Below are 26066 nucleotides of genomic sequence, written 5' to 3' on the forward strand. Positions count from 1 at the left end.
AACCCTAACCCTAACCCTAACCCTAACCCTAACCCCAACCCCAACCCCAACCCCAACCCCAACCCCAACCCCAACCCTAACCCTCTTGCCAGCAAGGCACCTTGGCTGGGGTGCTGGGGTGTCTTCCCACAGTCCCAGGCTGGCACCACTCTTTCTAGGAGCTTGTCAACACATCGTCCATTCTCTCCCTTACTGGCTTTCCCCCTAGCCTCCTCCCATGGCCCCCTGACTCTCTTCTTTGCATCAACATCTTCTTCTGCCCCTTACATGTGACTGCTTCTGCTTCATTTTGGCCCCTCACATATACTGGGGATTCAGCTGTTACTATTTTTTTTTAAAGCTACTAAATCTTCTCGTGCCAACTTATTCATGCATGTGTTCGGATGTTTGTACTTTTTACTGTCTCAGCAGTATTGAATGAAGAGCTCAGTGGCATTGTGCACTTCTAGATTGTTCTGACATCACCACCATTGTCATTCATCTTACCAAACTGAAGGTGTTCCCTAAGGTAACTCCTGCCCCTTCTTCCTATCACCCCCAGCAACCGCAAATCTACTTTCTGTTCCTGTGAATTTGGCGTACAGGTATTCCACATATGTCAAAACAAACAGTCTTTGTGCTTTTGTGGTTGGCTGTTTCACTTAGCATAGACCCAGAAAGGTTCATCTATGTTGGAGCAGACTCACGATTACCTTTGCATTCATGGATCCAAACCTATAGCTCCAGGGTTCACTCTTCTCTTACTGCTTGCTCTGCATCTTCTGTTTTGCACACACATAACTGTAACTTTTAAAACACGAATGTAGGGCTAGAGAAGTGGCTCAGTGGTTAAGGGCATGAGCTGCTTTTCTGGAGGATTACCCAAATGGCAGCTTACAACTGTCTGTGATTACAGTTCCCCGGGATCTGACATCCTCACACAGACATGCATGGAGGCAAAACACCAATGCACATAAAATTTTTTTAAAAAGCATGTATTCTAGTTGCTTCAAAGTTCACAAACCTAAAGTCATGTGTGCCACCTGTAAAGGTCCATTTTCATTGCCAGCTTGACTGGCTTTGAGACCACTTAGGGACTGACGAGAGAAGGCCAGTGTGGTTGCACCATCTCAGGTGCTGGAGTCCTGGATGGAATTAAAAGGTGGGAAGGAGGAGGTAAAGTAAGTACCAGCACCCTCATTTCCCTGTCCCTGACTCACCCAGATGAGTCGGATGTAAGCAGGTGTAAGCAGGCAGTCTCCTGCCACCACAGCTGGGGCTGCTCCCGTCACCTGGCTTTCCTTGCCTTCAACCCTTAGGCCACAATATGCCCCACCCCCGCAATTGCTTCTTGTCATATATTTGGTTCCAACTAGAAAAGTAACATGGTGCCCTTGGGACCCCCCCCCCCCACCTTTCTATCAGTGGAAATGCGTTCCCAATGCTCTTTTAATATTGGGCTGTTTCCATTCTTCATTTCTCTCTCCAAATCAAGTTACACCACAGTTTATAAACCATTGTCTCTTGTTCCTTATTTCCTACATAATGAGTTCAAAGACCTCGGGCCACTCACAGTCCAGCTTTGAAGTGGCTAAGATTGCAATCAGCACATGTGTCAGTAACCTGAAAATAATGGACTTTTAGAATAACATTCACATTTGCTCTCTCTCTCTCTCTCTCTCTCTCTCTCTCTCTCTCTCTCTCTCTTTTTTTTTTTTTTTTTGGTTTTTCGAGACAGGCTTTCTCTGTGTAGCCCTGGCTGTCCTGGAACTCACTCTGTAGACCAGACTGGCCTCGAACTCAGAAATCCGCCTGCCTCTGCCTCCCAAGTGCTAGGATTAAAGGCGTGTGCCACCACGCCCAGCTACATTTGCTCTCTCTTATGTTAATGAATTGCAGAGATAGCAAGGGATGGGTGCAGAACCTTGACAGCTGCTATGGATGCAGTCCTCTTCAAGGCCCCTGATTTGTTGTCTCAAGATCCTTGCTGCTCTCCTAGTTTAGAATGAAGTTGGAGTGCTTGCCTGGTGACCTGTATTTGATCACTGGGATACACATAAAGGAGAGAGTCAATTCTACAGTTGTCCTCTGATCTCTACATGGCCTGCACACCCTGACACATGTGCCCCATGCATGCCCACCCTACACACACACCAGCACAGGCACACACAGTCAAAAATAAACACATGAAATGCAGTTGGAGCCCCACTTATCACTTTTTTTCTTTTTTTTCTTTTTGTTTTTCTTTTAGTTTTTAGAGACAGGGTTTCTCTGTGTAGCCCTGGCTGTCCTGGAACTCACTCTGTAGACCAGGCTGGCCTCGAACTCAGAAATCCGCCCGCCTCTGGCTCCCAAGTGTTGGGATTAAAGGCATGCGTCACCACTGCCCGTCCACTTACCACATCTTAATTCCAGGCAGCAGGATAGAAGAGGAGGTAAAAAAAGGACACATGCCAACCATTCGGTCTGCTTTCTAGGCAAAGCCATAACGTGAAAAGTTGGGAACTCTGTCACTAAGGAAGAAGGGAAAAAAGAGGCTGGGAGCCAGTCTTCTCTGTTGCAGTCCTCCTGGCTCAGTGTGTCTCCAGTGAACTCTCCAGTGATAGGACACAGCCACTGAGGGCTCCTCTGTCATTGTCACTCAACTACACTGACAGCTCTTGAGGGATGCCCATCTTGTCTGCCCTTGTCTGCCTGTGGCATTTGATGTGCCAGGCAAGGAGAGGGGGCTCCACCAGGCTTGACAGACAGATGCCTTGTGAAAAACCTGAGATGAAGGAGGGGACTCGGACAGTGTCCTGTGGCTTCCCCTAGCCCCTCCTTGTGTGTGGGTTTAAACTCAAGGACAGTTTAGAATCTGAACATTAACCTGGACAGGCAAGCTGGAGATCTTGGCAGCTGCCAGAAGGATGAAGCTGGATTAGAGAAAGAGAGAAAGTCAGACTTTTGAATTAGAGACCAACATAGCAGGCAGGCTGAGCAATGGAAGCCAGCAAACAGATGCCAGGTGTGTGTGTGTGTGTGTGTGTGTGTGTGTGTGTGTGACACACACACACAGAGAGAGAGAGAGAGAGAGAGAGAGAGAGAGAGAGAGAGAGAGATGCATACACAAAGACATAGACACACACACAGGAAGAGAGAGACAGAAACAGACATACACACATAGAGACAGAGACAGAGACACAAAGACACAGACATGCACACAGAGACAGAGAGAGGGTGATACACAGAGAAAGTAAGAATGTTAAGAAAGCAAGGGCAAGCAGGCTTAGGCTTTCAGCTATTGTCTGAAAAAGGGAGGGAACTGCAGTTTTAGCTGTGAAAGGGGTGAGAGTTGGTGAGTTTAAAGATTTGTAAGCAACTACCACTAGGGAGAGGATTCTTGAACGTGCATAGCTCATTACACAAATGGTCATTTGTCCATCATGAGAAGCTACTCTTGGAAAAATAGTTTTGTCTTACAGGGGAAAATAATAGCAACTGTAATAAAAATCAATCCTTCCATTACATAACTTAACGCTAATATTGAAAGTCAAATAGGGGTTGTCTAGGTTTTGTTTTGTACTTTTCTTTGACAAAGGAAGCATCAGACTGAGTGATGTTGAGAGTCTCATTGGCATCACAGCTCTAACCGATGACCAGCAAGTTTGCATCTGTGGGTCTTCCCTCCAGGCCCAGGATGAAAGCCATAGGAGGCTCTGCCTCTGGGGCACAATTCTGTGTCTGCTTTGTGGAAGGAGGCATTGGATGGGCTGTTGGATGGGCTGCTGAGCCTCCTGAGTGTCCTGGCATGCTGAAGTGTTAGAGCAGCAGGTCATGGAGGCCTCCTCTTGCTATGTGCTGCTTTCTGGCAGGGGGCAGGGGAACACATCTGGAAGGAGTCACGGACAGCAAGGGACATGAGGTAAGGAAGGCCTATCAGTGGCTGACACGCAGGCAGAGACAGAGTACGTTCTGGTCTCCTGGCCAGCTCTGTGTTCTACCCTGACTCAGGCCAGCTGTCACAGGCCATCCTGCTGTCTGTGAAGCACTGGTTCCTGTCTGGTATTGAACAGAGGCCTTCTTGGCTATCTTGCACGAGTCAGCATGGGAGATGGATGATTTGAGTTCTCCAGTGCTTATACTTAGCTGGGGCCCTCCTTGAACTCCTTGTCTTATCTCCTGGTGGCGTGCCATGGCTATGTGAGGCAGCATCTCTTCCAGAGGGGTGCAGGTAGACATGATGCTCTAGGCACTTAAAGGGGCTTTTGAGCTTATACTTAATTCTCTCCTGCAGTGTGTAGTCATTCTGGTGACCAGAGTAGATTGAGACAGCCATGTCATCAGGGAGCACCTACAACTGTGACCAACACAAATTAGGCTAGAAGGTGTTAGTGGCAGCTGAGGTGAGACCAAGAAAAAGGGGTCACAAGGCAGGAGGTTGTGGGGACGGGGGAGACTCTTCATGGAGCTGGATTTTTGGGGTGGCCAAATCATTATTTCTCAATCAGTGTGATGAATGTGGGTTCTCAGGGACTGGTTTAGGGACACAGGAGACATCTCTGGCATTGGTATGGGGTGAGTACGAATGGGTAGGCAGCCACTGAGAAGTCTGTCCCAGCAGGATCTGTGGGGCGTGGTGAGACTTCTGTGAGGCAGTCTGTACTCAGAGAAAGGAGCACTTCAGGAGGGAGGACGGTGACCAGGGATGGCATGGAAAGTTGGTGGACATAGAGTGTCTGATGCAAAAGAGATGTGGCTAGAAGGACAAGTCCAGGGCACACGCCTGGAGGGATTGGCTTTGGAGATGAAAAGCAGCCGAGCCTGCAGGAGGTGGGCCCTGCAGGAGGCGGGGCCTTCATGCCACAGAGTCCCCACCCCCGCCCCTTTGCATTATCAGCAAATACACAGAATTCTCAGCCCCAGTTTCCAGGATGTCATGGGTTTTCCAAGCTTTAATTACAAGCCTATCTTCTACATCTATGTCCCTGCCCTCGCTGCCCCAAAGGAAGCTTCTAGACCTTTGTTGTCTCTGTGAAACATAGTAGGTTACAGAGGAAAGCATTTGGAATCATGTGGGTGTGAGATGTGAACTTAGGTATTTTCTGGAAATGTCTTTTGGCTTTGCTAGGCTTGTTTGTCTGTAGAATGGGCTGCATCCTGCATTAAGAGAATCATTCCAGCAATGTGTGGTTTGATAAGGTCATGTGCTGACCGTATCCCTGAGGAGGCTGGGGCCTGGAGTCAGTGTCCCTGTTTCTTACTTACCATCCCATGCCTGGCTGCTCATATTGCCTAGGTTAAAGAGCCTCTCTTATTTTGAAAACCTAGCTGTCTTGGAGTGAACACATCTTATATGTCAGACTGGCTTTTGGGGGTCTTAAGTGAGATAGTCCAGTTTTCCTTTCACCTGAAAAGCCAGGGGCAATTTTTGTTCCTTTCCTTATAGAGACCATCTATGTCAGATATTCCATCCTAGAGATCAAGTTTTGACCTTGGCTACTGAACAAGGTCCTTCAATATTCATTGCAATTACAGGAAGTGCTGGGATCTGGCCTTGTCTAAACATTGACCACAGATAGAATATAGTCTCATGTCTGGGATCAAAGTGAGCTCAGGAACCAGGTAGTGGTGGTGCATGCCTTTAATCCCAGCACTTGGGAGGCAGAGGCAGGTGGATCTCTGAGTTTGAGGCCAGCCTGGTCTATAAAGTGAGTTCCAGGATAGCCAGGGCCATATAGAGAAACCCTGACTTGAAAAAAATAACAACAACAAAAACAAAGAACGAAAAAACAACAACCAAAAAAGCTAAACTGAGCGACAAAGTGAGCTCAGGCACGTGGATAGGACGTCATTCTGTGCCAGAAGTTTGGGACAGCTGGTGATTATTTTCTCTCGCTCCCTGGGACTCTAAGCAGGCTTCAAACAACTTATATAGCCAAAGATGGACCCTGAACTTCAGCTCCTTCCAGCATCTGGGAGGTGAAGGCACAATTATGGACAAACGACACTGTTCCTCGGGATCAAGCCCAGGGTTCCAGTACATTAGACAGTCTGGAGATGGAGCTCTGGTCCCAGAGCTTGGGTTTCTTCCTCTCTGTTGAAATATATTTCTGATATTCTTGCCTCACCTAAGACAGGGATCTTGGATGGTCCCCTCCCCACCTCTGTCCTTGTTCCCTTTGTTGTCTCTGGGTTTGAGCTGTGCTCTCTGCTGTAGTACAATCTGTCAGAGGCAGGGGAAATCCCTGACCCTGGGGTGTAACCCAGCTGCAGGGGTTACACCCCAGCTCAGCATGGCAGCTGCCATGAGCAGCTGGAGGCCTCTCTGCAGCCTGGCACCTGTAGGAGGGTGCCTGCCCTGGCCTGCCCCGACTATGCATCTGAGCTACTCAGTGCTCGTGACAGAAATCCACTCTCACCATGCTTACACAGCTGGGCTGTCCCTCGGGGCTGTGAGGAAGGGGTGTTTTATGGGGAAGGGGTGTACTGTGTTGGAAGGGTGTGCTGTGAGTGCCTGTCATCCAGTCTTATGCAGAAACTGTGACGTTGAGTCCTCAATGTTTTCTGCTACCTAGACTAGGAAAAACATGCACAGAGATTTACGGAGAAATTGGGAAAAGAAAAGAGCAGGAAAGGGTAAAGGAGGCCTCTTAGGGGTAGAAAACTCTTGGAAAGGAAGAAAGAGGGAACACAACAATAGAAGGGGATCAGAAGACAGGTAGCCATTGCTCAGCAATTTGACTCTCTCTATATTATGCCCCTACTGCATACCAGGTATGAAGTCAGCTATCATTCTAATGCTCCCAGCAAGGTGCTTTAGCCATTTAACAAGGTGAAACAGTCTTTAGGGGCAGGCAGGTGTCGCCAGCATCCAGTGCTCTGGACAGCACCTTGGATGCAGTCTGGGAGGCATCTGCCTCAGAAGATTGTCTATGGCCATGACCTTGGCTTCCATTCCTTTTGAAGACATCACCAGAAGCTCTTGGGACATCTGGATAGTGTTAGTGACTTTGCTGTCTCCTGGAAGAATGCTTGGCAGGGGAGAACATAGTAAATTAATGTCCCAAGGATCTCCTGATTGTCCAGGCATGGAGATTCAATTGAAAAAGTACATCAGAGACCAAGGAGGGACTTTTAGCCCAGACACAGTATATATGAAACCAGTGCCTTTGAAGTTTAATGTGCATATTAATGTCCTGAGGATCTTGTTAAAATCCCACATGGACAGTACCAGAGAGCCAGTTAGGAGCTAGGGAAATGATGCAGTTGGTAACTTACCATGTAAGGGTGAGGACCTGAGTGCAGATCTCCAGCACTCTTGTAAAAAGCTGGGCTGTGTCTGTAACCATAGTAACGGGAGGGTGGAGATAGGTAGATCCCTGGAGCTTGATGGTCAATCAGCCTAGCTAAACTGAAACTGAGCTCTGACTTCCACACACATGTACAGCCTAGCTAAACTGATGAGCTCCAGGTTAACTGAGAGACACTGTGTCAAAAAGAAAACCAAACCAAACCAAACCTGTGGAATGACTGAGGAACTCGCCTGAAATTGAGCTCTGACTTCCACACACATGTACAGCCTAGCTAAACTGATGAGCTCCAGGTTAACTGAGAGACACTGTGTCAAAAAGAAAACCAAACCAAACCAAACCTGTGGAATGACTGAGGAACTCGCCTGAAATTGAGCTCTGACTTCCACACACATGTATTCATATCCAAACACACAGAGACATATACACATAAGGGACATGCATGCATACATAGAGAAAGACGACACCGGAAGACTGTTGTTTGGGACTCAAGCATTATCTGCTGTCTGCTGAGCTGCCTGACCCAACAACCATGAACTCCAAGAAGTTGAAGAGAAACCAAGTCCTGTGATGTCTGAGGTCTCACAACCAGAAGTGACAGGGCTGTGATCAGACCCAGGTCTTCTGACTCCATAGCTGTCACTGCTGTTGTCTGTCCCTCAGTTTCCCAGTCTTTTCCCTGTGCCAGTGCCCTGAACTCTGGTGGGAGGGCCTGTTCTGTGCAGAGGGGCAGATCCCCTTCTATAGCAGGGGGCAACCTCCTCTCAGCCAGAGAGGGATAGGCAGGCCCAATGTCCAGCTTTTTGCCTGGTTTGCTGGGTGCCAAAGCAGCAGACTGAATGGGCCTCTTCATCCAAACAAACTCTTAATTCAGTGAGATGGATGGGGATATGGCCAGGGATGTCGCTGCCACTCTATAACTTGGTTTTCTGTAGAGTCACCCTTTGAAAGACCTTTATTTGTATCTCTATAAACAGAGCAAGAAGCCCCCACCCCCAGTCTGTGATGTGTCAGAAAGTTCCTAGGCCATAAAATAATGCTAATAAATGCCTGGCATTGTCATGGCGATGCTGGCTTTCAAAGCCCTCATAATGCTTCCTCTCATTGTCACCCCCTGGCCTCCTTTTAAGGTAGGCGGGACAGATATTATGTTCACATTATAGATGAGAAATAAAGGCCCAACAAGGAGGCTGGCTTGGCCAAGGTCATAGATCTAGATGCAGAAGGCAATGGCTTGGCGCTCATTAGACCACACTGGACACACTATCCTGATGGCCTGCATGTCGCCATGCAGCAGAAAGTGTCTCAGTTTTGACAGAGTTATTACCAGCAATTTATCCTTTGCTTATTACCAAAGGGGGAGGGGAGACAGCCTTTAGAAAAACGCCCAAAAATTGCCCAACAAAGAGCCCAAAGAACTGAGCTGGCATTGAATTAAGGCCGGGAGATGGTCCACCTAGGGGAGGGACAGGAATGTTCTGCATGGGACAGGTACTTTTTAAGCACACAAGTTGGAGCCTGGCAGATCAGTGTTCACACCCAACAACAGCTGATATGTGGGGAGTGGTAGGTAGAGGTGTGCCAGCAGGTAGGAAAGGGTCAAATCAAAAAGAGATGGGGTGGCTCTAGCCAGAGTCTGGGTTTTAAGAACCCAAAATCTAGAATTCTGGAGGAAAAATTGTCAAGGACTTGTGTCTGGCAACAAAGTTGGTACCAAGAAAGGGTGTGTGTATGTGGGGGGTGGGATGGGGAGGGAGGAAGCATAAGAAGAAAGAGGACGAATATAAAAAAATTAGTATAGGCTGGTAAGTCAGGGTTGAGCAGAACAGAGATGCTTTTAGACTTCTTGTCCAAGAGAGAGCTAGGTTCATGTGTTTAGACTGACTGGGAATGGCTGGGGAAGCAAGGATGCTCTTGGGATGATGTATTCGAGAAAGGCCATTAATCCAGGCTAGTCTCAAACTCCCTCGGTAGTCCAGAGGATGACCTTCTGACTCTCCCACCCCCACTTCCTGAGTTCTGTAGCTACAAGTGTGTACCACTGTACCCCATGTTTGTGGTGTTGGGATTGAACCCAGGTCTCTGTGCATACTAGCCAGGTGTTGCACCAATGGCGTCATATCCCAGCCCTAGCATGATTTTTAAGGAGTTGTTTCTTAAACTGACATCTGATAGATTGGTACTCTGTAGGATGCCTCTATGGGGAGGGAAAGAGGAGGGTGTGTGTTTAGTAGAGACTACACAGAAGCTCAGTGGGTGCCTTTAATGACAATTCCATGGGACCTCGAACAAGCACACGCGTGTAATGCCTATTCCAGGTGGGAGGGGTTGGAAGCAGTTTTCCAAGCTTTTTAAATCCTGGCACAGGTTAATATCTCCTGAACACAATCTAGCATTTTATCAGCTGGGCCAATGGCCATACCTACAATACTTTGTGCCTTCCACACCTAGCTCCTGGCCTCTTACCTCATGTTGTGGGTGGGATAACTAAGTAAGAGAAGGTTCTGTTTTGTATAGCTATTGCTATAACTTGGCTGTTACCACAGACTTAATTTGCTTCAAGCAAATTAAATTCTAGCATTTTGTCACTTGGGGATTACCTACTTGTTCCACCTAATGGGACAATCCAAAGGTCAACAAAGCCTAAAGATCCTCCTCCTTTCTCTGGCCATCAGGCTACACTCTGCCCACCTTGTTTGCGCAGGTGAGCAGGAGCAGAAAAGTAGCCTGGCTCAGACTCTGCCTAGGCTCTGTTGTCCCTTGGTGTCTGTTATGTGCTTGTGTGTACCCACACCCAGTTGGGCTTGTCCTGGCAAGTCCACAAGTTTTCTGTCTGGAGACTGCTTGCTTCTTTCCTTTTCCCTCTTGTAATGGAAAGATCTAGTGACCATTGTCTGCTATGGCCTCCTAGTGGGCAACCAACAAACTTGGGCAACCATCAGAATTATCAGGAGGTATGAGGTAGAACCTTAGAATTGCCCTTCTAGTAAGTTCTGTGGGATTGTAGTACTGTTGGCCTGAGGACCATGCTTTGAGAATTGCAGGGTTATCATTTCCAAATGTGAGATGTTTGGGAAATGTGATAAGAAGTCATATTAGCTACCTGTCTAGTGTCTGTGATAAAACCCCAACAATAGCAACCTAAGAGAGAAAGGGGTTACTTGGTCTCACAGTTTGAGGGTACAGTCTATTATGTTGGACAAGTTCTGACAACAGGAGCGGGAGAATCCTGGTCACATTGTATCTGCATGCCCTTGTTCAGTTTGGTTTCTTCTTTTTTATTCTGTCTAGGACCCAAGCCTAGGGAATAGTGCTGCCATTTTTAGGTGGGTCTTCCCACCTCAATTGAATATAATTAAGATAATCACAGGTATGCCTGTATATATGCTTGACTCCTGGGTAATTTTAGATTCTGTCCAGTTGGCAATCAATATAACTACCACAGAAGTGTATGTTCTAGAGGCTCACTTCAGACCTATTGAATCAAAATTACCAGAGGTCACGATATAGTTCTTCCTGCCTGCCTCTCCTTACCCTGGCTCAGTGCTGGCTGGTCAGCTCTTCTAGCTTTCCTATTCTCCAGTGTGTGAATACTTGTATTTGCTTGCTTTAAACCCCATCTCTGGATTCTTTTCCAGCTTGCTCTGTGTGCATTCACACCTTATCACTGAGTGGGAACTTTCTGTCAGTTTCAATTCTCTTACAGACATATTCTTTGATTTAGGATGGCAAGATGCCCAGTAAAATGTAAGAGTCAGAAAAAACAACAAATATATTTTTGTGGAGTATTAAGTTTGGCATAGGGTCTCTATGAGGATCCATATTGGCCTTGGATTCATGAGCTTTCCTGCCTTAGCCTTCTGAGTATTGCATTATAGTTGTGGGCTATCCTACTGCTTCAAATAACTTCTTAGTCTATGTCTTATGCAGCATTTGTGACAAGGTTAATTAAAATATTGCTATTAGCGGTTGGGAATCTGGTTTTGTGCTTGCTGCACAAGCATGGGAACCTGAGTTTTACACCATATAAAATCTGGGCTGGTGTGGTAGCACACACTTTTAATCCCAGCACATTGGAAGGCAGAGGCAGGTTGGTCTCTAAGTTCAAGGCCAGCCTTGTCAACAGAGGGAGTTCCAGGACAGCCAGAGCCATATGGAGGGACAACTGTCTTAAAACAAAACAAAGCTAGGCACAGTCAATTATGCTTGCCATCCCAGTACAGGGGCAGAGTCAGGAGGAGCCTAGGGGCCTGATGGCCAGCTAGTCCAGTTCAATCTTCAAACTCTGTATTAAAGTGACATACTCTCTTTCAGAAAATGAGGAGGAAGTTGAGTTAAGGATAACCTTTGGTCTCTACATGCGTGCACACACTCAAGTACACCCCATCCACCTATGCACGCACATGAACAACTACCCATAAACATTTTTATAAATAAAGACTTATCTGAAGTGGAAAATGTTTATTAGATACCCTATATTTTCTCTTAACAAATTAAGATGCCCACCCCCCCTGCTGGGCCCAGCATGCCTCCATTTTGGTTAGGACAGTTTTGACAGAACCTTCAAGAAGGCAGCCTCCCCAAGAAGCAAAGTAAGATGTGTTCTTCAGAATTTGCTCACTGATGTCCGTACCATCCCAACCTGGGATTAGCTTCCATCCTGGAGGGTTTGCCCTTGGTCTCCCTCAGTCTCTATTCACCCTTTGTCTCTTTGCCTTTAGCTGGCTCACCTGTCCCCTGCTATCCACTCACGGTTACATCTCACCATCTGGGTTTGGTGGTTTCTCTAGACTTATACTTGTGGTCTCTTCTCAAATCCAGCTTGTTGGACACATCCCCTGTCCCATGTGGCTAACATCAAGGCTCAGTACACACAGGCCATCAGAGAGTTCCACTCCCAATAGAGGCCAAGGTCAAGGCCTCATACATTCAAGCCATCAGAGCCTTCTCTCTCTTTTGGGACCAAAATCAAGGTCTACTACATTCAAGCAATCAGAAACTTCTACTCTCAACTGGGACCAAAGTTAAGATGTGACACACTTAAATCATCAGAGCCTTCTACCCCAGCTGGTGCTAAGATTAAAGTCTACCAGAGCCTTCTACTCCCAACTGGCCCCAGAGACAGCAGCTCAGTGATTTTATTTATCCATAAATTTCCTCATGCTTCCCATGAGTTACCAGAGTGGGTTGAAGTTCATTGTTAGGCTCAAAATTATGCATAGATATCTGACTAGGCTGTCTTTAGGAGCTTGACAAAAGGAGTTATCCTTAGTTGACAAAGGGCAAAAGGTCCTCCATTTAATTTCTGTCAATACAATTATAATTAAAGGAAAGGGATGCTTCTTTTAAAATGTATTTTTTGGTAATATTTTAATTCATTTTGGACAATTTTATCATGTATACAATGTTTCTTGATCATATCTACCCTTCACTCCTCCTAGATCTCCCTTAACAGGTCCTGTTTCCATGAAAAGGAATCTTCTATGAAGCTATCTACTAAGACAGCTTGCAATCCTTTATTCTCCTTTGATATTTGTGTGTGCGTATGTGGGCACAGGAACATGTAAGTCACTTTGGGGTTTGGGAAGCAAAGTAAGAAGCTGTCATTGGGGGTGGTTGGTTGGTTTATGACTCTAGCATTTGAGAGGAACAAAGCATTTGAGTTTGCTGTGGGTGTTGGTTCAGAGGCAAAAGTGGGATCATATCTACCCATCACTACATCTTCAGTATCTAGCGTTAACAGCAGTTAAAACAATCCACTCAGACATCGGGGCATCACACAGAGCAGTCAGGGCACAAGACAGTAGTGTGTAGTAGAATCCAGATGTTTCATGGGCAGCCATGGTGATATACGAATTCCAAGGCTGAAGAGGGGGGCAGTAATCCTGGCTGGAAGCGGTTGGGCGTTAAAGGCAAGGTGTTGTGTGAAATCGGAAGCAGTTGGACGTTAAAGGCAAGGTGTTGTGTGAAATCGGAAGATACGTCCTCCCCTGTCCTCTACAGACCTGTCTACAGTCCACAGGGAGAGACAGGGTGGGTGGCAATATTGCTGTTGTTCCTGACTGTACTCCTATTGGGAGGTTTTATGGTGTGTGTGTGTACATGCATGCATCTATGCTGTCCTTAAAATCCACTATAGAAGTGGCTGTCCTTGTAGCCCACCATGAACTTGATTTTAATGTTAAGTTTAAACACGTTCCTAAGTCATTTGGTGATGAAGCTGCAGTGTGGTTAACATAGGAGGAGCTGGAGAGTTTGTGGAATACAAATTGTTTTCTGTATGCATCCTTGGAAATTGAGGTTCTGAAGATTGGGGGTGGCTCAGCAATCTGCCTTTTAAAAGAGCTTGCCAGGGAATCAATGACAGGGGAACTTTGACGATATCTGAACATAACCGTGGCAGATAGTTCTCCATGCTACACTCCTGCTTTGAAGAACTCTCTCTGCTGCTTAGAAGATAACAGTCAAACGCATTCTGGATGGAAGCCAGCTCTTCAAGCTTTTCATAGTCTTGGACCCAAATCTTAGGGAGGAAAACATAGTAAGAAACCCTGTCTCACCACATCATTGTCTCTTAAGAATATGCTGTGGGTGTATGCCAGGCAGTGGTGGCACATGCATTTAATCCCAGCACTTGGGAGGCAGAGGCAGGAGGATTTCTGAGTTTGAGGTCAGCCTGGTCTACAGAGTGAGCTCCAGGACAGGCAGAGCTACACAGAGAAACCCTGTCTCAAAAAAACCAAACCAAACAAACCAAAACAAAAACAAAAACAAAAAAACAAAGAAAAATAAAACAAAAAACCCTCTATCTAATTCCTGAATAACTATGTCTTTTTCCATAGGTATACGGGCACCAAACATGTACATGGTACACATACATACATGCAGGCAAAATACTCATGTAAAATGAGTAAAATATGTAAAAAATAAATCTTACAGAGAAAATAACACTGTGCAATGTTAATGGGGAGAGTTCATATCCTATGTATTTAGCAGAAATGCTTTTCACTCCTGATAACACCATGGTGTTTCCCCAAACAGGAACAAAGATTTTCATGGCTTATCCATAAGTCCAGGTAGAGGTAGAGATGCTCCAATTGCTCTTTCTCCTTCCCACTGGGTTTCTCTTCCTCCTCTCATAAGGCTCTTTGGGGGGGGGGGGGGTTGAGATAGGGTTTCTTGGTGTAGCCCTGGCTGTCCTGGAACTCACTCTGTAGACCAGGCTGGCCTCGAACTCAGAAATCCACCTGCCTCTGCCTCCCGACTTTGTATGGGCCTTTACCACCGAATCAACTTCATTTGATGGCATGCCAGCTTCCCCAATCAGCCCAGATACTCCCCTTGTTTATAACAGCCATCCTGGGCAGAGGATGCTCTTGAGATATTCCCACCATCATGTCCAGTGAACCGGGGCTTTGGAGACAAGCTCTGACTTCATACATCCTCTTTCATTGGAAACGGGGTTGCAGGTGTGGAATGGTGGGGTGAAGTAAGCTTGTGGCACATTCGTATACTGCTTCCCAGGATACAGCATATCTCGGTGGAGAAGCCAACCCTGGTTTGGAGTAAGTTGGAGGATCCAGTAAGGATAGGGGAAACAATATCAGCTTGACTGTTTGTGTCTTTTTCATAAGGTTGGGAAGACTTTTGCCTTCCTGGTATATTGTTGCGCAGTGGGCTGTGCCACCAGACAGAGCACTTGGTAATGTCAAGTGATTCAGGGACCTGATACTTTCATATCTGATGACAATAGGCATTTCATCTACTCTTGACCAAGTTCCTGTCCTGGAACACATGACCACTGTACCCCATGGAGAGGACCGTGACAATCAGTCACTTAGGGACAACACCCGAAGCCCTTTCCCACATGCAGATGAGGCATCCTTAAAACATCTTGTACCAAGTCAATAGAAAGCATCTGCTCTTGGACCCCACCCCACCCCACCCCAAAATGTATATAAGACCCTGTCTACGAGGGAAAAAACACACAAGTTATTTCATCAAGGACCATCTGAGAGTGTCTGTCATGTAGAGCTGTGACACTTTGGGGGAAGAGGATTTCTCCTGAAGCTTTTGTCACTGGAAGCTGCTCAAGACTCCCACTGTCACTTCCCACTCAACCTTGGCTCTTAGCCAACCACCCCCACCCCAGCACTCAAGAAGCAGAGGCACACCGGGCAGTGGTGGTGCATGCCTTTAATCCCAGCACTTGGGAGGCAGAGGCAGGCAGATCTCTCTGAGTTCAGGACCAGCCTGGTTTTTAAGGACAGCCAGGGATACATGGAGAAACCCTGTCTCAAAGGGAAAAAGTCTGTTTATTTTTATTTATTTTGAGATTTTGTTGTCTTATATATTCACTCTGAACCCTCCTGTCTCCACCTCCCAAACAGGTATGTGCCATTACTCCCAAGGATATATAGTGCCAAGGATCAAATCCAGGGCTTCATGAATGCCACACAGCCATCCTCCTGCCACCTGAGCTACAACCCCAGCCCTGACAGGAATTTGTGTGTATGTGTTCATGTGTGTTTGATATATACATATGCCCACCGTGGTCAGAGCATCCTTGGGCATCAACAGTTCTTATTCCTCTTTATTATAGGCATTCTCTCTTCTGCTCACCCTTGGGTAAGAGTCTAGCTGCCCCAGGAGCTTCCAAAACTCCTGTTTATGGCTCCTATCTTGACAAAAGTAAGCTAGGATGATAGATATGTGTGATGATTTTTATATGGTTTCTGGAGATTCAAAATCTGGTCCTCATGCTCTTGGCTGCCAGTGCTTCATCCACTGAGCTTCCTCAGCTCCTAGAGGTAGATTTTTAAAAAGAAAAGTTGGGGAAGGTGTTTGGAAATACTGCTGTTACTGATGCCATCTGTGCACATTCAAACTACTTAGAAGGAAATGTTCTGAAGCTGCTCTACAGTTGAGCCTGGTACCACAGTCCTGTAATTCCAGCTATTTGGGAGGCTGAGTCAGGAGGACCAGAAAAGCAGTCTGTCTGGGCTACAGAATGAGTTCAAAGCCTGTCTGTGCATCAGAGACTCTCAAAAGCTAAGGGGACTGAGGGGAGGGAAACCTGGCTAGTCATGCCACTCAGTGGCAAGGAGTTTTGTTTTGTTTTATTTTGCTTGGCTTTGCTTTGCTTTGTTTCTGAAAATATATGGCCCTTGGTTCAATAATTCACAGGGGCACTTTAATAAAAGTCTTTGGAGAATTGCATGAGAATCGTAATTCTGCTAAGTGACAAGGAACAATTGTGGCTACCCATTGTTGTAAGGAATCTTTCCAGCTATGATTATCTTTAAAATCAAATTTAGAAAGGTTAGATGCTTGTAAAACATAGTGAGATCTAGTCCATCAAAATGCCCTTCCCCCACAAGAGGACTATTTTGGCTAGAGCCAAATGCTTATTTCATCTGTAACTTTAATTATTATTGTTATATGGTCATTATAACTATAAATTCTATTTTCCCTTTAAAATTATATCTGTAAATATGTCTCTATATTTATGTGTGTATGGGACTTTTTGGGGTGTATATATGTGGGTGCACATGTAACATATGCAGGGGGTCAGATGACAACTTGTAGGAGAGTCGGTTCTCTCTACAATATGCATTCCTGGAACTAAACTCTGGTCCACAGGCTTGGTATCAAGTGCCTCTACCCACTGAGCCATCTCACCAGCCCAATCCTATTTTCATGACCGTTCTGTCACAAAAATAATACACATAGATATAGATTTTATATTAAGGTTCATGTGTTAGGAGTCTTTGCAGGGTGGTACATAGTAGAAAAGTTAGGATCCCAAGACTGGATTCCCATCCCTTTGATGGCAGGCCTGCCTGAGGCTGACTGGAGGGTAGGACTGGTCCAGATATTTTTGTTATGGCAACACCATCAGTATCAATCCAAGGAGAACAGCAATACTGAATCAATGAACATTGCAGAGCAACAAAGACAATCATAAAATATCAATAAAACAGAAAGATGAAGTGCCTATGATGAATAGTACTAGTAATAGTTAATTTCCCCCATGAGCCTTGTGTGCCAAGCAGTGCCCTGTGCCTTCTCACACACTGCCCTACACACCTGAAGCAGCCACACCAGGTTTCCGTCATGGGGGGGGATACCCACGGGGTTGCTTTCCCAGCACCCACAATGCCTTCTGGAAGTAGTGGGCTTCCCGTTTTGGACAATTTACTAAGTTTCTTAGGTTCCTTTGTATGTCAAGGGGATTTCAGTTGCATAGAGAGCCTGGTCCTGAGCCTGTGCCCTGCTATGTAAAAACTACAAAGAAAGAACTGCAGATCAAAGTTGAGGCACAGTACATAAATTATCGTCAATCCTCACCAGTGCTGAGATGTGCTCTGAGCTATCTGCCCAGGCTGGGCACCTTCCTCTCTAGAAGGTTAATCCCAGTGCCAATTTGTCCTGACTATATAAAGGGCACAGAGGTGCGGTGGTGGCCTGTCACCCTGGTGCTAAATAGTCCAGGTATGGTCAGCTTTGTGGGTGTGTGGCCAAAGTGCCACCTTCTTGGTTGACTATGGTTCCTGTTCAATTTTTTTCATCAGTTCCCCACCCCCCCCACAAATGGCCCTGCACTCTAATTTTACACTAAGCCTTATGAACTATGTAGTTGGTCTTAGGTCTAGGCTAGAATGGAATAGCCCCTGTGGGGTAGCTTGAGGCATTTGACTGAGCTGGCGACCAACTCCAAGGCCCATCACCAGGTTGGAAACCAAGTCTTGAAGTAAGCATAGCCTCAGACTAGACTTTGAATGGTTGTATTACAAAGTTCCTTGGCAACAGGGACAGGGTAGGCAGCTGAATCCTAGGGGAGGTTTAGCTATAAATCTTACTCTGAAATTAATTTTTAAGATCACCGTGGGTTTTCCCTGCACTTGTGAACTATCAGCCAATACAGTCCACAAGGGTCGTGAGAGCAGAGACTTCAAATGGGGGGTAGGGAGTTGCAAGCCTGTGAGTATGTAAGGTGAGTGACCACACTGGGACGGCTTGTCAGGAGGCAGATCAACTTTATTTAGGGTGACTGAAGGCTTATAAAATTTTGGGAGACTGAAGGTAGGGACACCCAGGATGGTTAAAGGTCATTGGCTGGGGGCTCAGGGCACCTAGAATGCCCCTTAGCATGGGGAAGCATTCCAGGAATCTCAGGTGCTGGCTGAAAGGTTTTGTTAAGAGAAAGAAACTGACCCTATAAACTCATGACATTCCTCAGGTAGAGGCCAGTGTGGGGGCTTAGAATTCTCCAGACAAGGTCAGAGAAGGAAAAACTGCGCTAAAAGAGGAGCCCCCCCCCCCATTATGCAGCAAGCTCCAGAAGGATATCTGGCCAATGGTAGACTTTGACCTTAGTAAGCAGTTTTCCCACAAATCACGGATTAGTAATCAATCAGGTGAGTTCTTCTGCCCAGGGGAGAGATAGAGCTGTCATGATATTAGTCATGCCCGACTTTCTAGATTTTATAGACTATTCATTTGCAGTTGGGTTCAGTTCATGGTGGGATTGGTGGCCATTCTCTATTTGGAGGTTGTTCTTGTACAGTGGGTTAATGTTCCACCGTATAAGGAAAACATAACTGAGCCATTTCTGTCTTCCCTCTATCTTGGTCTCTTTCTCTGTACAAAGCCAGTAATGACAGGAAGGGGTGTTATTACGTACAAGGGTGCCTGCGTGGCCTGATACTGGTGCTAGAATGATGTCAGTTTCCTTTTCTTCTTTCCTCCTCCTCGTTCCCACACCATATCTCCTTTCAGGGTCTCACATAGCCCAGGCTTGTCTTGAAATCACTAACTTAGTCAAGGATGATCTTGAAATTCTGATTCCCCTTCCTGTTATTTCCTATAGATGTATGCCATTGCTTCTGGCTTATATAGTGCAGGGGATTCAAGTCAGGGATTCACTCATGCTGGGCAAGTACTATGAGCCCAACACCTCAACCTTCTTTAGAACATTTTCTTTTGAGTCCCCAAAGGCAGCCTAATACTGCCACCATCGTAACCACAGATCTCTGCTAACCCCTTGTCTTTTCCACAGTTGTCCTCTGAGCGAGCAGCTGACTCCTCCGCCCTCATAAGCACGTCTGCTCCAGATCAGGTGCACCCTTTTCTCTACCTACATGGAATCACCAGTCTTAATGGCTCTATTCTCCCTGGGCTTCTAACAAGATTATCTCTCCATCTTTCAGAGCTCAGTTGGCGGTCCGAAAGCCTTGATGAAGGATTTTTGACTAGGTTTAATCTGCCCTAATCTTTCCTTTATGAATTTAAAACCCTCTACGGGGTGTACAACTTCCCTGGAAATTATTGGCTTTGTTTATGATGTGGCTTTGGGCATAGTCCTGTGTTGGGGATTGGTTTTAATGCTTTGTCTTAATTCAGCTCTCCAAATCTCATGGGAATCTCCATGTTCAGATGCTGAGGGTCCCTGTCCCTAATTGGTTTTTGATTGATCAATAAAGAGCCAACAGCTGATGGTTGGGTGGGGACACAGAGGTGGGACCTTTAGGATTCCCAGGCAAGAAATGCAGAGGAGAGAATTGGGGCAGAATTGCCATGACGAGGAAGCAGAAAGATCAGACTTAAGAGCCTGCTGACATGTAAGAGTCAGGGAAGAAGCCCTACAGGCCACTCCCCCAATTGGGTCTTGGGTAGCAAAGATAAAATATAGGTTTAGAAAATGTTAACTTAGGAATCCCAGAGGGGAGTGTGTGCTAGCCTCAGGGAGGCCAGGAGTGGCCCAGCCATTGGACAAGTTAAGGCTTATTAAATATAAAGGTTGTGGGTGCATGTCTTTCATTCGGGAATCTAGAGTTCTTGGGGAGGTGTGGAGACATGCTTCCACCTAAGAGGAACTCAGAGCAGCTTAATAATTCACTGCTGCAGTCCTAACTATATTGTTTACCTGAAGGGACATGGAACACCTTCAGTACATACAGGTTCTGAGTCCCTCATCCCTCATTCAGTGTAACAGATCTGAACGTTTTGGATTCTGTACTTTTTGAATAGTTGTATATGTGTATATGGTGTATATGTATATGTATATTAAGTAGTGTTTGTATATATGTAGTTGACATGCCCTGAGGATGGAATCCAAGTCTAAAGATGAGACCCACTTTTGTTTCAAATAGACCAACAACTACAGATAGTCTGCAGGTAACTCCACAGTCTTTCAACCGAAGCCCAGAAGAACATGGACACTGAGTGTGGCCTCTCTTTCTTTTTTATCTTTCCAAAAAGAGATCATGAACTCCCAGGAGAGGAAGGCAGGCAGTCCCCATCCCTGAGATGACTTAATTACTGTCCAGTACCTAGGCCTCATCTCTGAGCCTCTTCTCTGATACAGCATCCTGGGTCAACTCAGGGTCCACACTTGTATTTGGAAGAGTCTCTTCCTCCTCCTGTTGGATGGGTTTCACAGTTCTCCACAACATCACTCCAAGGATGCCAACTGCCAGGCCACCTACTACTGCCACTGGCACTGCCCAGTAGAGTGCACTGGAGGGTTCTTCAGCCGTGCCTGGGAGAAGCTGACTATTCCGGAGGGTGTAGAGGAAAGGGCTTTCCTGGGGGAGGAGGCAGGAGGGTCAGAGATTAAGGGTTCAATTCACCTATCCACCAGCTCAAGACCTGCCTCTACAAGAGCACAATGACCTCACTCATCTTCCTAGTGTGTCCTTGTGGAACTCTCCTTTCTTCACCCAGTGCCTGAATCCTTCTGAATGAGGATGGGTCTGTCTAATGATCAACACACAGCTATAACCTCCTGTTGGTTCCTTGCCAGCATTTCCTTTCAAATGTGATTTTGAAAGGTGGGGAGCTGGTAAACTACTACTGGGAAAGTCTTGGGGTGCAGCTGAGCCTGGTTTCTTGAGTCTTAGTTCTCGGTAACAAACACTAAGCACCACTGCTTAGCTCTGGGGGGCTCTAATGAGCACCCGAGGACCGGCGTAGGGCACCCTGTCACTGCCCAGGAGGAAGGTACAGGGCCTACCATGTTAAAAAGAAGAGGGGTTGCAAATAGAAGGGAGAGAGGTGTGTCTGGAGACAGGAACAGCAGAAGTCGGCAAGACGAGAGAGGGGCCCAGGAAATAAGGGACCAATGGGGTCAAAGCCAGTAGTGAACAAAAGCAAAACACAAGCACCCAGTGGAACTCATCTGGAAGTAGGCTCATTTGCCTAGGGTGTGTAGTAGTAGCAGGAGGCAGGTGTCTCCCTTTGGGTAGTGGTGACTAGATAAGTATCCCAGCATCCTTGACAAGACTGGAGTAACTTTCCAGGACAGTCATTCAGTGTCTAGAAGCAAGTGGAGGATGAGGAGGAAGCAGCAGAGGAGAGCTGGAGGAACGGATGGTCAGTGGTTCGGGAGAGAAAGGACAGGAGCACGGACTCTGAGGACAGATGGCATCTTCATTATCAGCTCCCATCCCTGAGCTCCAGTGTAGGGCTCAGCACGAAAAGATGCTCAGATTTTTCTGAAGTAACTAGTAGTTTCAGGAGTCTAACTAGTACTCTCTAGACCACCTTCCAGCGTGACTCCTTTCTGCCACTCGAGTTGCCACTCTCCCTCCCCTATTTTGTGTCCATCAGAAAGGACAGTTATGATACAGTGAGCTGCAGTATGATAACCCCCCCCCCCCGTTCAGTCAACTTAAGACAGATAGGGTATTCATGTTCACTCACAGGTGAGGGACACTTGAGTTTGGTTCTGTTGTATGTGAAGTTATTGGAGGATGTCTTCCAGCCCACTGGTTCCAGCTGGAAAAGAGAAAAAGGATACCTTGATTATATAGAAAAGTAAGGAGCTAGCTTATATGGGATACTCTTTTGGAAGGGTGCATTCAGACCAGCAACCTGTTAAGATCTGCCACACTGCTCTGGCCAGAGCTGAAACTGTCTCATAGGGAGAAACATCTGTCTAAGCAGGGCAGAACACCTGAGTTGATGCCTCTGAATTTACCCAGAAGGACATCAGGCCCCAGGAAAGAACAATCAGCCCATACTGAATCTCTCATAGGGCGGGGACCAGAATGCCCACTGCCTCTCCACTTGTGGGTGGCTGTGATTACAGACACTATCTTCAATTTATAAAATGGTGATCATATTTACCAACTTGTCCAAGTGTGTGCAGCTAGTCAGTTTCAGGAGCACTTTGAAAGCATATCGGTTACCATGACACTCTTACTACACTTGGCTTGTCAACCCTGAAGAAACTGGAATCTTACTGGAGCTGCTCTCTGGGTTGTCAAGCAGATGAAAACATTTACTAGAAATATCCTGGGGAGCAGCTGTGGTGTGGTGTGGTGCTGCTAAATGCTTCCATGCAAAAGTGAGGAGCAGGAAGCTGCTATACCCCGACCCCAGCAACTTCAGGTGGTTGAACTTGTACCCCAAGGGGAAGAAAAGATCTGGCACCTTGAACTGGTCTGACCTTCACCCCCTGTAGAATCTGATTCAGGTCTACCCCTAGCCTCCAATACCTGATGATGCAAGGAAGTAAACACTCTCCCTGTGCTGGTGACAGACCTGGGCCGTGATCTCACTGCCTGCTGTGTGAAGGCCCTCCACACCCATTTCTTAGGAACCAGAGGAGATGAATGGCTCTGAGCTCGGCTTCCCCAGGGAAGCTGGTTGGCTGGCATTAACTGCGGTAGGAGTTTTAGGACATGTATCTTAGGGCTTCCAGAGTTCCAGGACATGGAAGCATGTGTCAACTGGGATGGGTTTGAGGTGGAGGTCTTTTCTGCTTTCTTAGAGCCAAGGAAACACAACTGTGTTCTAGCAAACAGAACCACTAGGGACAGAATGGAGGCTAAAGGTCAGGTTGGCTGTTTTTCACAGATACTCCAAGGACTGGGTTTGATAAACCTATCAATGTTCTCTTCCTGTTGGTTCCCATCAGAGTGCATCCACTCCATCCTCCCCATTGTTCACCTGCCCTGATTTCCCTCCACCTCCTTGGCTGTTGTCTTTGTGACTTCTTTTGCAGTCATCTGTATCACATTCATAGCCAGTCCCTCCCTAACCTGCCCCTTGGTACTTGGCCCTAAGTTCCCCACTACCTGTTTCTCCCCTAGGGCACTCAGTTAATTCTGTGGTTTGGGATATTACGTGTCACTTTTCTGTTGTGGTTGTCAAGTCTCACCCAGACCTTCCCATTTGAGCTCCAGGCTCTTTCATGTAGCAGACCCCATGCCTCTGTGTGAGTATCTAGGAGGCAGCCCCTACTTCCCATGTCTGACATAGAATGCAACTTCCAAGAAGAAGTCTCTTTTGCAATTTGATTATGTTTGGTTTCTTAGACCCCAAAGCCAGGAGTTCCTCCCTAGTCACTTCCCTCAGCCAATTTTAAATACATCCTAAGTGACCAAAGCTCTCCTCCAGGGCTATCACCCTGGTCCCAGCCACATTCCACTCATATGATCTCATCTCTTGTACCTTTGATTCCAGTCCGCATCTGCGCAGTAGCTAGAGGACCAATGGCAACACGTCAGGCCCTCGTTTAAAACAGCTGAGAATGCGGCTCTTGTCTGTCTTTCTGACCTTGGTCCCTGACTTTGGACTTGAAGCTTCAGCCCATTCCTGACTCCATGCCACACGGGTCCTATTTCTTCTCCCTGGAACACTGTGGCCCAGACGGCTGCCTAGCTGGCAACCTCTCGGCATTCAATTCATATACCATCAATCAACGAGACTGCTTCTCCTCACCACGACCCTACATCCCACCTCCCGGCTTTACAGCTTATAAAGCCCAATGTAGTCTGTTGTATATGAGCTTGTGTTAACCTGTCTAACTTGTTGATCATCCGTCTCTTCCTGGCTACACTGTTTACACTTGGTGAGAGCAGGGGCATTCTTTATTCTATTGGTCAATTTCTGGCACCTGGAACAGTACCTACCACATAGTCATGACGGAGAGTTGGTTGATGAACAGATAGAGAAATGGAAGTCAGCAGGACTGGAATGGAAAGAAGGAAAAAGGCCTGGAGCAGCCCCAGGGGATGGAGTTGTTTTTCTAGAGCCAAACAAACAATGTTAACACAGGCACTGTGGGGTACCAATGATGCAGCCAACGTTAGGACTAGGCAAGGTGCCGTGGAGCAGGAAGTCACTGGCCTATGATGGGGAGGTAAAAGGCCAGGGGTAGTTGGCCTCTTGAGTGTTTAGATGAGGCAAGGAGGTAAGAACCCGAGGTAAAAGGACAGTGGTGCTTGGGTGGTGAAGGGGTGGCCAGACTGCAAAGTAGAGGCGGGGACAGTGGTGCTTGGGTGGTGAAGGGGTGGCCAGACTGCAAAGTAGAGGAGGGGACTGCATAGCATGGTGGCCAGAGAAAGGAACTGGGGCCAAGTCCCAAAGGCCCTGTGTATACAGCAACAGTGTCCAATCTGTCTCTTTTCTTTGGAAGGTGGAGGGTGGGACCCTTGGAAGACTGAAGGCAGGGGATGATTTGCTCAGGTTCTCTTTCATACAAACTGTGCAGCTGCTCTGTGGGAAACAGATCTAAGGCAGCACATCATAAACCCTGTTTGTTAAAATCATCTTGGGAGTTCCTTTAAAAAGTGGTAACTCTAGACCATTAATAATGGTACATGACTTTAATCCTAGCAATCAGGCATATTTCTATCAGCTCTAGACCAGTTTGGTTTATATGACCACTCGGGGTATATAGTGGGGTCCTGTCTTGAAAGAAAAGAGAAGAATACCAAGTCTAATACCTCCTCCAGACAAATTTTATCTATTTATCAATTACATATGTATATATACACACACACATACACACACATGATGTATGTCTGTGTGTGCATGTGTGCATATGGAAACAGTTGCCCTCAGAGGCCAGAAAAGAGCATCAAACTCCCCAGGAATTACAGGCAATTGTAAACAGCCTGTGCTGGATAGGTTTTTGTCAACTTGACGCATGCTATAGTTCTCTGAGAAGAGGGAATCACAATTGAGAAAATGCTTCCATGAGATTGGTCTGTAGGTAAGCCTATGGGGCATTTTCTTAGTGATTGATGTGGGAAGGCCTGGCCCATGTGGGCAGTGTCTCTCTTGGGCAAACGGTCCTGGATGATATAAGAAAGCAGCTGAGCACTCCAATAAGCAGCATTCCTCTATGGCCTCTGCTTCCTCACTTGCTGACTCTGGGTTCTTGCTTGAGTTCATGCTCTGACTTCCTACATTGATGAACTGTGCTGTGGAACTGTAAGCTGAAAGAAACCCTTTTCTATCCAAGTTGCTCTTGGATATGGCGTTTTATAGCAACAATAGAAACCTAACTAAGACACTGTCTGACATAGCCAGGAACTGAACTTGGGATCTCTGCAAGAACAGCATACACTCTTAAGCCAGATGACAAGATGTCTCCAGAGCACTGCTATATTTTAAAAGTTCTATTTGTGGAAGCTAACAGAGAAAAACAATAAGTATACATGCAGCTGATCATAAGTATACACGCAGCTGATCATAAGTATACACGCAGCTGATCATAAGTATACACGCAGCTGATCATAAGTATACACGCAGCTGACCATAAGTATACACGCAGCTGATTATAAGTATACATGCAGCTGATCATAAGTATACACGCAGCTGATCATTTTGGTAAAGAGATCGTTCCAGCACGGTAACCAAGAACCAGAACATGACCAGTACTCAGAAGGACTCCTCCTACACCTTCCTCAACCCTATTCACCTAAAGAGAAATGATCATGAAAGATGACGCTTTCTTCTTTTTTTTTTTTTTTTGGTTTTTCGAGACAGGGTTTCTCT

General features: G+C 46.5%; 1 protein-coding gene across 3 annotated transcripts in view; it reads right to left on the reverse strand.

The window, feature by feature from the left end:
• Positions 1-20501: 20501 nt before the first annotated feature.
• Plb1 (phospholipase B1) overlaps positions 20502-26066 on the reverse strand; it is a 126154-nt gene continuing 120589 nt past the window's right edge. For all 3 annotated transcript variants that reach the window (XM_021202165.2, XM_029541184.1, XM_029541185.1), the window contains 2 exons: positions 21978-22052; positions 20502-20860 (listed from right to left, as the gene is read on the reverse strand). In XM_021202165.2, the coding sequence (XP_021057824.1) occupies positions 20606-20860; positions 21978-22052 (330 nt within the window). In that variant the 3' untranslated portion in view covers positions 20502-20605. The remainder of the gene's footprint in view (positions 20861-21977; positions 22053-26066) is intronic.

Source organism: Mus pahari, chromosome 7 (assembly GCF_900095145.1).
Source record: "Mus pahari chromosome 7, PAHARI_EIJ_v1.1, whole genome shotgun sequence".
Classification (NCBI taxonomy): domain Eukaryota; kingdom Metazoa; phylum Chordata; class Mammalia; order Rodentia; family Muridae; genus Mus; species Mus pahari.